This window comes from Balaenoptera physalus (assembly GCF_965194825.1).
Source record: "Balaenoptera physalus genome assembly, chromosome: 7".
Taxonomy (NCBI): domain Eukaryota; kingdom Metazoa; phylum Chordata; class Mammalia; order Artiodactyla; family Balaenopteridae; genus Balaenoptera; species Balaenoptera physalus.
In genome coordinates, this window is record NC_138886.1 from 67,997,579 (window position 1) to 68,011,643 (window position 14,065).

The 14,065-nt window shown below is 38.9% G+C and overlaps 1 protein-coding gene across 3 annotated transcripts in view; it reads left to right on the plus strand.

Moving 5' to 3' along the window:
- Nucleotides 1-14,065, plus strand: part of ADAMTSL1 (ADAMTS like 1) — a 473,568-nt gene that overhangs the window by 202,502 nt on the left and 257,001 nt on the right. For 2 of the 3 annotated variants that reach the window (XM_082467989.1, XM_082467990.1), the window contains 3 exons: nt 5,260-5,310; nt 9,830-10,034; nt 11,318-11,465. In XM_082467989.1, coding sequence (XP_082324115.1) covers nt 5,260-5,310; nt 9,830-10,034; nt 11,318-11,465 — 404 coding nt within the window. The remainder of the gene's footprint in view (nt 1-5,259; nt 5,311-9,829; nt 10,035-11,317; nt 11,466-14,065) is intronic. The other variant, XM_082467991.1, reaches the window with a different exon arrangement.

Genomic DNA, 14,065 nt, shown 5'->3' on the forward strand with positions numbered 1-14,065 from the left:
GAGGAGAACAGACCTTCCAACTCTCAACTCCTCAGGGGATCCTTGTCCTCGTTATGCTATAATCCTTTGTGCTCTGCCACTCATGAAAAAGCAAATGCTTGAGTCTCTGCCAACTTTTTATTACTTCTCTCCTCCCCCATTCTGAACAGTTGTTTGGGAACAGATTGGTTTCTATTGGCCTGGAGTTGTTGAGAGAAGATGAATTACTCCCTTCTGTGCCAGAACTGCCCCCACCACCCACAATTTCATTCATTTTTTAATTGAGCACCAATCTTTTGCCAAGTTCTGTGCTTGGTACCATGGCAAAGGCAAAGTAAAGCCCACGAGAGTCTGGACCACAACACTGCCCGAGGGAAGTTGAATTGTACAGTTACAAAGCAGCATGATACCTGAAAAGACACATCAGACAGACAGGGAAGAGAAGACTTTTTAAAAAATTGTCATGACTATTTCTGGGAGATGCCCAGTGGAAGAGTTGTAGACTTAGCCAAGCAGCTTAGAAGCACAGTTGCCATTAAGCTGTCCTTTCTCTGCCCCAGGTCACCCAATCACCTCTGCTTGTCAGAGCAGCCAAACTACCCTCTAACACAGCCTGCCCCTCATACAGATGGCAGAGCTAGCAAAAGACAAGGAATGGGACTAAAGATGTGCACCGTGAGTGACAGTTTGTTTGGAAGTTTCTTTAACCTTGTTCTTATTTGTTTGCGTGCTTTCATTCTGGATGGTAGCTTTGCTTTTGTGTCTGCACATCAATGGCATGATTTCATTGACTGATTATTTATGAATTGCCTCTGTGCAGGGCACTGTGTTAAAAGATATAGTAAAGAACCAATATGGATTTTGTCCCATATTGTGAAACTAAAGAAAATGTATACATAGTTAAAAGATAGTATACAGTTAAAAGTGGTGAGGGGAGTTAGTGCTATGGGTATTTGGAAGAGGAAGAGAGAAGTGTCTGGCTACATGTTGAGAGGGAAAATAAGGACAGGCTTTAGAAGAGGTAGCACTTGATTAAGAAATTTCATTGGGTGTCACGGGCTGCATTGGGAAGTAAAGTATCTGTTGCTATGACGGCAGTGAGCAGGCTGGATTGGAGGAGACAATGCCTGCAGGCAGAGAAATCTGTTAGGAGACTGGTGTGAAAGGGCCTAAATTCACGTCACAGAGATGTATTTGGCAGACATGACTGACTACTGGAAGACCTCCGTGTCTGTAGGGAATACAGGAACGAGAAGAGCAACGATGCCCCGCGGTATCCAGCCTGGGTGGATGGGAGGGCGGCAGTGCTCTGAACAGTAACAGTGATCACAGGAGAAGCAGCAGTTTGTAGGGGAAGAGAATGAATTGTCTGGACCCACTGAGCTTGACATACCGAGAGTACATCCAGCCATCAGGACGTTAGAAATGAGGTTCTGCAGCCCTGGAGAAGAGGCAAGAGGTCGTGAGAGATACACTGGAAGGGACAGTTGAAGCCGTGAAAGCGACTCCTTATGATTCGTTTCTATTGTAAGAAGAACCCAGAACCTCGCAAATTAGGGGCTCATGAAGTTAGTTATATGAGGACTTTTCTTGGAAAGAGAGATATGTCACGATATGTAAATTTCACACCTGAGTAGTGTGAGCCTGAAGAGGGCTTGATTTTTAAAGTCAGGGATATTGTTCTTTAATAGCTTCTGACATGATTTCAGGACAAAGACTCAGTCATCTTTAAGTGACACATGGGAGTTGAAGGGACAGCCTCATTTCATCCATTTATATCATGTTTCCAAATGTTTCTGTCTTTTGCTTTCTCAGACTTGAATTTTGTTTTACTTAAAAGTTCTAATTCCTGAAAACAGAGAAATATAAAAAGAAGAAAGCAAAAAAAAAAAAACACGCATAATACAAACACCAGGAACTAACAACTGTTTTGGGTCCTTTTCTAATATATTTATGTGTACACACACACACACACACACACACGTATACACATACACACACACACATATGCATACACATACACACACATATATAGGCTTTACAAAAATGATTGTATAGGTGGTATATGAACACATAAGTTTTCTATTTTGTATTGGATTTTTGCAGTTGACATTACATTTGAACATTTTCCATGTCATTAAAAATAGTTCAAAAGACTTCATGTTCATATGCTGCATAATATTTTATTCCATGGGTTTGTCATAACATGGAAGCATTCTCCTGTCATTGGACAGTTCAGCAAGGTGTGGACTTTGAGAGGATTATGTGCAATGTCTTTCTTCTACTTATATCACATGAGTCCAGAGTGACCCCTTCTTCATCCTCATCTTCTCCTCTTCCCACTATGACCCTTGATTTGAGAGACTTTAGATGGAATCAAGTCATTGCCCAGTGTAGGAAGTGCATGAGCAATCAGAATAGTGAAGGCAATGGAGAATGAGTAGTTTTACCCCCAAACCAACTGTTTATTACATTTCCCTTGGCGATCATTTTTTTAAATTATTTTTGCCTCCTTCCCCACTGCATGTATGTTCAGACACGTCTGAATGCATACATAAACATGTATGCACGCACGTACACATAAAAACGAAGACCTAAACATGGAAAGAATTTCTTAAAGTCCCTAAATGGCATCCTTTTCCATCATTCTTCAACAGATACACTTTGCCTAAGAAAAAGATTAAGTGTCTTAAAAGGAAGCAATGGAGAGTTAAGTTTAGGCAGTGTTGCCTGCCCCTCTGTGACGGTGTGGTGAAAGGCCAGGGCCGTGGCATGAACCCCAAGAGAGAGCAGAGCCCATGCACATGAATGTGCATTAACAGGACTGGACAGAGCACCATTGTTTTGATATCTTTCTGTTTTCACAGGTGCCATAGAGTCGCCTTCTGATTCTTCACCATGACCTATGCCATAGAAAGACAAATATAGCTATAGTTTTGCCGAATCCAGGTTTAAAGCTCCTCGTTCAAACAAAAACATGATTTCTAAATCAGTCCAATGCAAAGCCCGACATCTTGAGTTCTATAACTCCCTCTTTCATTCCCCTTCTTTTCTCCTAGCCTGTCTCCTTCAATATTACTGCCTCCATTTTAAAAATCATCAGCTGATAAATCAGTTGGCAGAGATCTGTAACAGTTCGTTCGAATATTGAGAATGACAAATCATAGCTATAAATTTTTTCAGGAGAGAAGACAGAGATATGCATTTCTGCATTTAGGTCTGGATGTAGGCATGAGTGAACATACTAGGGTTAGCTAAAATATAACTGCAAAGTCAGTTGTCTGTGTTCCTTAATTAACTACCAAAGTGATTAGAAGAACTTTGGAAGGTTGGAATTCTATCAAATACAGTTCTTTTAGAAAGAAAATTTCCTTAATTACTAGGCAGAAGAACTATTGGAAGGAGATCACATGATTCTACCCAAAGACAGGATTAACCTTTCACATCCAATTTCTTGTCAAAAGAAGGCAGAAAAGAATAGGAAGTTTCTCTATCTTGGAAAACAGGGAGAAGAGTTTAATGTTAATATTCATCCCATTCTTGTGTTTGTTAGAGCTATGGGATTTTGAGCTTCCTCAAAAGGCCACATCCATTTTCATGAACATTGTTACTGAAGAGTAATGCACGTACACACAGCATGAAAGTTTAGTGATATAAATGAATACCTTTAGTCCTACAAATAAATGAAGAAAATTTAGTCGTGTAAGATAAATAAGCAAATTACTACTCCAGTGCTTGTACCTCTTCGGAAGAGAAATCTATATTCAAAGATTTGTTTCTCGTTTTCTTTCAAATTTAATTTCTCTCATTTCTCCCTTACCTTTCAGTAATTTCTTCAAGAACTACCCTTTTTATTACTCCCTCTTTCCTCCTTATCGGGCACAATGTCCAGCCAGTGCTATTTTTTTATCTTTCTGTTCCACAGTATACCTTGCTCACTCTACCCAAAAGCTTAGGTTTACTAGCCATATAAAAAGAACGTACTGTATCATCCTATGTCAGAGGATGGGATCAAAGTGATTCTTAATGTATTTATTTAAATATAAATACAAACATTTATATTGAATACGGATATTCATCCCAGAGTATCCCGGAATACATGGGTTCCATTCATCCCAGAATAGAATACATGAGTTCCTTCAATATTCAAAAGAAGGACTTGCTATCGTTTGTCAGTGGTAAGATAAGTGTCTTCTGCTCATGACCTACCATCCGTGAGCTGAGCTGTCTCTGTCTCCCACTCTTGCTGGAGAGTCTGTTGTATTAGCCCTTTTATCTGAGATTCACGAGTCATAAATCTCCCACAAACAAGGGGGCTCAGCAAGAAGAAAGTTTTGCCAATTGGAGGCTTTCCTTGAAATCAGTGAGGTAGTTAGTGTACTTTATTGGAGTCCTAAAGGCCTCTGGGGACTCCCACACAGCCTATAATATCATTTCTTGTGAATCCATTAGCCATACAGCCTAAAATGTCATTTCTTATGGCTCCTTTAGTCTTTATCTCTAAATCTCACAGGTTTCCCAGAGCACCAGGTATACTAACAACAGTCAAAACAATCACAACCACCACCATAATAGCAGTTACCGCCGTATCACATTTTATAGACCACAAAAAAAAGATCTTTCATCTTTATTATCACTTTTTAACTGCCCTACCTTTATTTTGGTAGGGAATGCGCTTTTGTTGATCGTTGCCTACTATATTCACTAGTTCCCCTTCCCTTTATAAAATAACCAAGGGGCTGCTTTCCAGATTTTACTAAAATCCTCAGATCTGCCAAGGGTGCATTACCTATTTGCTAATGCATGCTACATAGTGTTGTCAGTTCCCAGGTACATACTCTTACACATAGCTCTCTCGTTCATCGGAAGTGAGACCGTAACTGTAAAATTGCTTGGTGAGCATCTGGAAGTAACATTAATAATGATGATAATAATGACCTCATAGGATATATAATTGGGGGGATTAAAGAACATTTACAAACTTATTGTGTCATAGTTAATGATGAGGTGCCCAGTCTTCTTACTACCACCCTTTCCACTGGTATTTCCTGCCTGGATCAGAGAACTAATTATAGTAAACGGTGCCCTTTCAAAGAACTTGCCCCATCCTCAAACAGATGCTAGCATAAAGATTTTGAACTGTTTTAGTGTTGTTTTTTAGAGACAATTTATTAATGTTACTTTGCATTTGTCTAAAAAAATTGTATAATGTAATCATTTAGTGTTTATTTTATTGTGTGTACCTTCTACTCAGAGGGTTGGCATTATTGTTCCTAACAGTGACGGATACAAGCAGATCATGCCTTATGACCTCTACCATCCCCTTCCTCGGTACGTAAATCAATCATCCTGATGCTAGAATTAGTAAATTAGTCTTCTGCTTCTTTTATACATATATATATATTATAGATTTTGTGTTTCTCTGTAAAAATAAGATGGTAGATAGTATGTTTTGCAATCCATCCTGAGCTCTGCTTTTGAATAACACTGGTCTGCTCAGACCGTAAGCTTGTCATTCAAAAACCATTTTAAGATACGATCGGATTACATTGCAGTGGACACAGTAATTCACTATGATTAGATACAGTGTATGGGTTTATGTTATGTCTTTCTTTCACTCCCTTTGTCCTTTTTTATGTTTCCTCTGCAATAGGACCCTAGTCATTAAAGCACTGTTGCTAACTGTTAAACAAACACTGCCTGAATTATTATCCCAATACCACAAATGTGGAATTCCAGATGTGGTATTACTCTGCATAGGGGCTTTGAATATCCTTTTTTTGTTCCAAAGAAATTATAATTAAATACAAAAAGGCAGTTTTTTCATATCCTTATTGTTCAGAACACTTGGTGGGGAGGGGAGGGTTTTTTTGTGGTTTTTTTTTTTTTTTCCCAAAACATAAAATTCCATGCACTATGCTGCTTTTTTAAAGTACGGTATTTTTTAAAACTAGAAAAAGTCATTAAAGTGATTGAGGAACTTCTAAAAGAACTTATTCTCTTTATTAATATATTCATAAGAAAACTGGAGAAGCTGAAAAATACTCTAGCTACTGAGCGTATCGCCTGCCACATTGGAAACAGCTCCCCAGAGAGCAGAAGTTAGATTTGGGTGTGAAGCCACCACTGTGCTAAGCAAGACCTTTGCTCTATTCTCTTTGCTCATTTGGACTTCAGGGAGTCAGCTGCTGTTTAGAACCCAAGGTTTAAATCAGATCACAAATAATTGGAAATAATCCACGGTGGTTTGAGCAATTTCAAACTAAACAAAGCCCAGAAAATAATTTTATTCTGAACTGTAAAACAAAGCAAAGTTTGATTGAAAATCTTCAAATACTTAACGAATTGAAATACAAAAAGAGGACCTCGAGGTCTTTTAGTCCAGCTCCCCAGTGATGCTTCATTCTCCCACTCTTCCCCAATAATCGCACCCATTCACCACACATATGTGAACACAGGTATTTACACAAATATGCATATATGTGTATTTACTACAGATGTATTCCAACATATTTTATGTATACACACACACACACACACACACGCACATGCACACGCACAAACCAATACAAGTTGTCATCCAGCCTCTACTTAAATACTTCCAGTGACTGGCCCGGAACTCACTTATCACCATTCTAATGGTAGCATATAGAAAGGGTTACTTGATTAATACTATATATAATTGTTTCGGGTTTTTTTTAAGTTCTTCCACTAAGGAGTTACTTCATTCATCAGCTCCCTCCCACTTTCCTATGACTATATTGATAAAGACAATAAATGACTTTATAATGCTACTGATGTATCCTTTTGCTGGTTTGATCCAGAACCAAACTTGAAAAAAAAATGGAATGAAAATATAAAAAGATTAATTTAACTGAACCAAGATTTTATTTGATTTTAATTCCTGTATCTATAAAATAAGTATTCATAGGACGCATGTATCTGGTTGGGTGAAGGCCGTGTATTTCGAGATAAAGGCACAGTTGGGTATCAGGGGTGAGAACATCAAGTTGATGTTTTTCCTGTCATGGCACTCCTCAGTTTCTTTCATATCTATGATCTCTCTTGTTTATATTTCTCTGGTATGACTAATGCCTGTCTTAGGTTAAACTTGATTTCTTATATATTTGGATTTCCCGCAAGTGCCTGAAGCTCAATATTCTCAATGAAAGATTGAGATGAACCTGCTTGATGTTTATTTGCACCCTGTCTTCTGCACACTTTGGCCTGTCCATGCATCACAATGGGAAAAGACAACTAGCAAATAAACAGACTATATTTCTTACCCCGTGCACTTCTGTTACTAAACTAATTCTAAAGTTAGATATTCTGCCTTATTGATAAAGCCTTACTAAATGGAAGTTATTTCTATGAATATGTTTTCATTTCTTAAGAAGAATTAAGGCTCAAAAATGGTTCTCAGAGGGCAGCTACTTACTGATCAAGGCAGAAGGCTTTACTTATTGAAATTATTTGAATGGGTTTAAGACCACAAGTGTAGATACAAAACACAACATTAACACAAACAAAGAATTTTTAGATTCTTTTTTCTTGCTTTCAGTCTTTGACTATAACATATATCTGAATATAATATAAGAACATAGTGTGGTGAATAATCTTTAATTTATACTTAATATATGCAACTTTTCCACATAATCCTTAATTTTGAGAATTTCTTAAACTGAACACACTGTGTACTTAAAAATTAAAAGCCAAAGGAGTTAAAATATATGAAGTCATCTCTTATTCTTCCAGGGCAAGATTCTTGGATATATATATATTTTCCAAATACTTACCTGGTCCCTGTTTTAAGATATCCTAACTGATGCCCTCTCTGAGCTTTTGCTATACTTTCTTTAAAGCACTGAGATGTTTTGCTTTGAAATCCCACATAATCCTATTATTAGGCAAGGATTCACATTATAACTTTTCACATATAGAACTACAGTTGAGTGCCGGAACCATACTATAAATACTTGGAATAATATTCAAATCATTTGTCTTTCTGTGATCACTGACATTGAAAAGGATACTTATTACTGTTTACAAAATTACACCATGGATCAGGTCCAAGTGTTGAGACAGAAATTAATCACTGTCTCTCTAGAAGGGTCCAGTTTAGGGATGTTAGAGTACCAGTTAGAAAATGTGCTCTTTTTATGGCATCTTAATGTTCTAAGAGATTAAATGTCCGTTCAAAACATATTCCCAGTTCACTGTCAAACTGAGTCTAATGCAAATTTGTACGTATACATTCAGCCCAATTTCAGTCTGAATCAGACCTGTTATCCACCTCCAGCTCTCCAGAGATTTACATGGAGACAAATGAGAATTGGTCTTACCCTTTTGGAAGAGAAACTCTCTACAGAGCTGCTTCCTTCTCTTGAAAGGGAACAGAGAGTCTCGAAAGGGCTAAACAGAGGACCTCAGTTTCCCCATAATAACATTTTCTTATGTGTCTCCTGGGGAAATATGCATAGGAAAATATTGTATTTGGCAGCATGTTTAGGCTGTTGGCAGTGGAGATAACAGTTGTTGCCTAGACTTGAACAGTGCAGAAAAATTCTCTGTAACTGGAAACACACATTATCCAGGCTCTTGCAAAAGAGAAAGCAGGCTCACGATACACATGAAATCCCACGTAGAGAATAATTCACGTCTCCACGGTATGCCTGTGTGGTATTTTTACATTTAACTATTCAAGTGGATCAACTTGGTGACATTTTGTTTTTCTCTCATTACAATGATATCTCTCATAATTCTAAGAGAAATCTTAAATCTTTAGCAGTCCTTATCAACAAGCAGACTATATATGCAAGAAAAAGAAGCCCAGTCCCCATGTTTTTATTGTTAAAAACTACGACATTCTTTAAACCTACGGGAAGAGAGAAGAGAATCGGGCAAAGATATCTCTCAGCCTCTGGTCCCAGATGCATCAGAGCTGTGTAGAGATCTGAAAAATCAATGAAATTCTCTTAAATGCTATTGACAATATTGTTATTTTTTCCCTTACTTTACTTTATCTATAGATTCCAATGCCATCAGCCTTTGAACCAGAGCCAAACTTCTTCACAATTCCAGGAGTTCTTTAGGGAGTGCTAACTGTCAGTACCCCCGCCCGTAGCAGCTAGGGAACAAGTAGATAACACCTATATTAACATTTTGGCTCCTTAATGATGATACAGTTTGAACATCAGAATTATGCTAAATCCATGTACTCCCAAAGTTGATGACTGTAGAAGCAAGGGAGAAAGAGTATTTGGTTTACCTGAATCTTTCTTGAGCTTCTCATGTAAAAGTGTCCCGAAGCTAAGTAATAAAGTATTGCATCGAAAATGAAAAGTATTATCCCAGGTACAAACTATTAGTGTTAACTGATTAACCAATTTTAGTCTTGAGATAGATACTTAGACAGATAGATATTACATAGATGCAAATATATTTATAAAATACAAAATAATGTAAATATTATATATACACGTACACCCACACACAAACACACACACATGCAGACACACTCAGAATCTATACTGAAGCTGTAAGAAGAAGGACTGAACAGCCCTCTTTGGAGTAGGCCACAGACCCCACAGTTATCCTTGTAGACTGCTCTCAAAGAGTAATTTCTTACATTTGTGTAGAGCTTCGAGGCTTACTTGCAGAGCACTTTTGCCAGAATCGAATCCTCTCTGACTCATCAGATTTCAGGCCAGAGCTGGCTGTTGGTTCTCTGGAGTGTAGCCTCTCAGAACCTGATCGCCCCAATGGGCACTGGGAAGGGGTTGGTGGGAAAGCTCACTGAGGAGGTGGGCAGTGTGCGTGTCTGCCCTGATGACTCCCCTTGCTTCTGTAGGTGGGAGGCCACCCCGTGGACCGCGTGCTCCTCCTCGTGTGGGGGGGGCATCCAGAGCCGGGCAGTTTCCTGTGTGGAGGAGGACATCCAGGGGCATGTCACCTCAGTGGAAGAGTGGAAATGCATGTACACCCCTAAGATGCCCATCGTGCAGCCCTGCAACATTTTTGACTGCCCTAAATGGCTGGCACAGGAGTGGTCTCCGGTAACTGTGCCTTCTTTCTTTGTTCGTTAGGAGAGTAAGTCCACTCTTCCCTCTCCTCATCATGACCCCACCGCCCAACCTGTGCAGCTCCCCGCTTCTTCTCTGGAGGGGTCTAGAAGCCCACCCGTTTAGCCCCCAGAGTAGGCTTGCCCCGAATCAAGCCCCGCCAAAAGTAAATGAGTAGGAAAAATATATATATTTTTTCAAACATCTTTCTTCAAGCTACTTTAAGAAACCTCTATCACTCCCCATAACATTCCCTCAAATGACAAGAGGAGGCAAATGTCTGTCAAGAATAATTGAGACCGATGACTGAGCCTGAAGCTGTGTACACTGTTCTGATGGTCAGCTCAGTATACCAAAAGTTTGGTTTCATTGTTTATTTCTTCTACTTTGTCTATGTCCAAAAAGTGTCTTCAGTGGATTAAGATGAAAACTATGTATATTATTCACTGAAAAAAAGAGGAAATGAAGATAGCAACATAATTAGAATGGAGGTGAAGTGGGATTAATTAAAACCAAAACAGTCTAGACATTAGGGAAGCCACTGCAGCAGCTTAAGCATAAAATGTTATTTGGGGGCTCCTGGCTGCTAGTGGAAAAAGGTGTGAAATGGCACAGGAGATGGAAAGATGTGCCCTCAGCCACAGAGATGGCAAAGGGCTATTCACTTAGCCTTGTGGCTTTGTGGCAGCAGATCAGAGCTGTGACGTCTCTTTCTATCTAGACTTGCTCCCAGGCATGTAGAACCACTGGAGGTGCTGTCTACATCTGGCCATTGAATCACTTCCTTTCAACGTCTTTTTTCCACGTCACTATAATCAATTGCATCAGCCATGCAGCAATATAAATTAGCTATGATGGAAGTTAAAAACATTTTAATGTCCACATGGGAGCTGGCATTTCCCATACTTTGGACCTAACAGTCATTAGCAAAGTGACTAATAAAATTGACATACAGTCTTGGTAATCAAAATCGTGCACACTCTATAATTTCTTTTCTCCTTCTTTTTACAACTTGGTTTGGGACTTTGCACACAGTGGGTGCTTAAGAAAGGCTGACTGACTAATCCAAAGCTAAGAAATTGCAAGTGATTTAATGTTCAGCCAGCTTCACCCTCAAATTGCCAAATAGAACAAAGATCCCATGACTAGTAAGAAGTGGTATAAAGCCACCAGGAGTCCTTCTGTAAAAGGAGCCCTTTAAAAAGTCTCAGGTGGGAAATGAAGAAAAGTAAACAAGGCTTTGCCTATGAGTCTCCTCTCTTGCATTCTCCTTCCAGTGCACAGTGACGTGTGGCCAGGGCCTCAGGTACCGTGTGGTCCTCTGCATCGACCATCGGGGAATGCACACCGGAGGCTGTAGCCCCAAAACCAAGCCCCACATAAAAGAGGAATGCATCATACCCACTCCCTGCTATAAACCCAAAGGTAACTTGACAGGGGCTCTGTAACCGGTCTTGTCATTGTTGTACGTATTCAGTACTGTTTTCAACTCCTTGGAATATAATTAAGTATCCCAAGTGTTCTTAGTAGCTATTCTTTGTAACTTAGACTCTACTAAATGGACTTAACTCTTTCTAAAAATCTTTCAAATGGTTTTGCTTGCACATTGTTTTTAAGCACTATGTATTGCTATAATTCTCTCCTGGTTCAGAAAGTTGATAGAAGACTGTTGCTGAAAAATATCAGATATATTTGCTCGAAAGGAGATATTATAGAAATATATGTCTGATTTACTATCCATATTGCTTGCTGTTAAAAACAAGGTGGTGACAGCTTCCCTGGTGGTGCAGTGGTTAAGAATCCGCCTGCCAATGCAGGGGACACGGGTTCAAGCCCTGGTCCAGGAAGATCCCACACGCGGATCTTTACCGAATTCAGCAGCTAAGCCCGTGCGCCACAACTACTGAGCCTGAGCTCTAGAGCCCGTGAGCCACAACTACTGAAGCCCACGTGCCTAGAGTCTGTGCTCTGCAACAAGAGAAGCCAGCACAATGAGAAGCCCGTGCATGCAACAAAGAGAAGTCCCTGCTCTCTGCAACTAGAGAAAGCCCACGCGCAGCAACGTGACCCAATGCAGCCAAAAATAAATACATAAAATAAATTAATTTAAAAAAAAAACAAGGTGGTGAGACTCATCAAGAAAAAAAGGGAGAGGGCCCAAATCAATAAAATCAGAAATGAAAAAGGATAAGTTACAGCTGGCACCACAGAAATACAAAGGATCATAAGAGACCACTATGAGCAACTATACACCAATAAAGTGGACAATCTAGAAGAAATGGACAAATTCTTAGAGAGATACAATCTCCCAAGACCGAGCCAGGGAGAAGTAGAAAATACGAACAGACCGATCACAAGTACTGAAATTGAAACTGTGATTTAAAAACTCCCAACAAGCAAAAGTTCAGGACCAGATGGCTTCACAGGTGAATTCTACCAAACATTTAGAGAAGATTTAACACCTATCCTTCTAAAACTATTCCAAAATATTGCAGAGGAAGGAACACTTCTGAACTCATTCTATGAGGCCACCATCAGCCTGATACCAAAACCAGACAAAGATATCACAAAGAAGGAAAATTACAGACCAGTATCACTGATGAACATAGATGCAGAAATCCTCAACAAAATGCTAGCAAACCAAATCCAACAATACATTAAAAGAACCATATACCGTGATCAAGTGGGATTATCCCAGGGAAGCAAGGATTTTTTAGTATCTGCAGATCAATCAAATCAATCAATGTGATACACCACATTAACAAATTGAAGAATAGAAAGCATATGGTTATCTCAATAGATGGAGAAAAAGCTTTTGATAAAATTCAACATCCATTTATAATAAAAACTAGTCAGAAAGGGGGCATAGTGGGGGAATACCTCAACATAATAAAGCCTGTATGTGACAGGCCCACAGCTAACATCATACTCAACGGTGAAAAGCTGAAAGCATTTCCTCAAAGATCAGGAACAAGACCAGGATGCCCACTCTCACCAGCTTTATTCAACATAGTTTTGGAAGTCCTAGTCACGGCAGTCAAAGAAGAAAAGGAAATAAAAGGAATCCAAATGGAAAAAGAAGAAGTAAAACTGTCACTGTTTGCAGATGACATGATGCATTACATAGAAAATCCTAAAGACACTACCAGAAGACTACTAGAGCTCATCAATGAATTCGGTAAATTCACTAGATACAAAATTGACATACAGAAATCTGTTGCATTTATATACACTAATAACAAAATATCAGAAGGAGAAATTAAGGAAACAATTCCATTTACCATCGCTTCAAAAAGAATAAAATACCTAGGAATAAACCTACCTAAGGAGGCAAAAGACCTGTACTTCAAAAACTATGAGATGCTGATAAAAGAAATCGAAAACAACACAAACAGATGGAAAGATAGACCATGTTCCTTAACTAGAAGAATAAATATTCTTAAAATGGCCATACTGCCAAAGGCAATCCACAGATTCAATGCAATCCCTATCAAATTACCAATTGCATTTTTCACAGAACTAGAACAGAAAATTCTAAAATTTATATGGGAACACAAAAGACCCTGAACAGCCAAAACAATCTTGAGAAAGAAGAACAGAGCTGGAGGAATCAGGCTCCCTGACTTCAGACTATACTACAAAGCTACAGTCATCAAAAGAGTATGGTACTAGCACAAAAATAGACATACAGATCAGTGGAACAGGATAGAAAGCCCAGAAATAAACCCACACAGTTATGGCCAATTAATCTATGACAAGGGAGGCAAGAGTATACAATGGAGAAAAAAACAGTCTCTTCAATAAAGTGGTGCTGGGAAAAGTGGACAGCTACATATGAAAGAATGAAATTAGAACATTCTCTAACACCAAATACAAAAATAAACTCAAAATGAAGTAACGACCTAAATGTAAAACCAGATACTATAAAACTCCTAAAGGAAAACATAAGCAGAACACTCTTTGACATAAATAGTAGCAATATTTTTTTGGATCTGTCTCCTAGAGTAATAGAAATAAAAACGAAA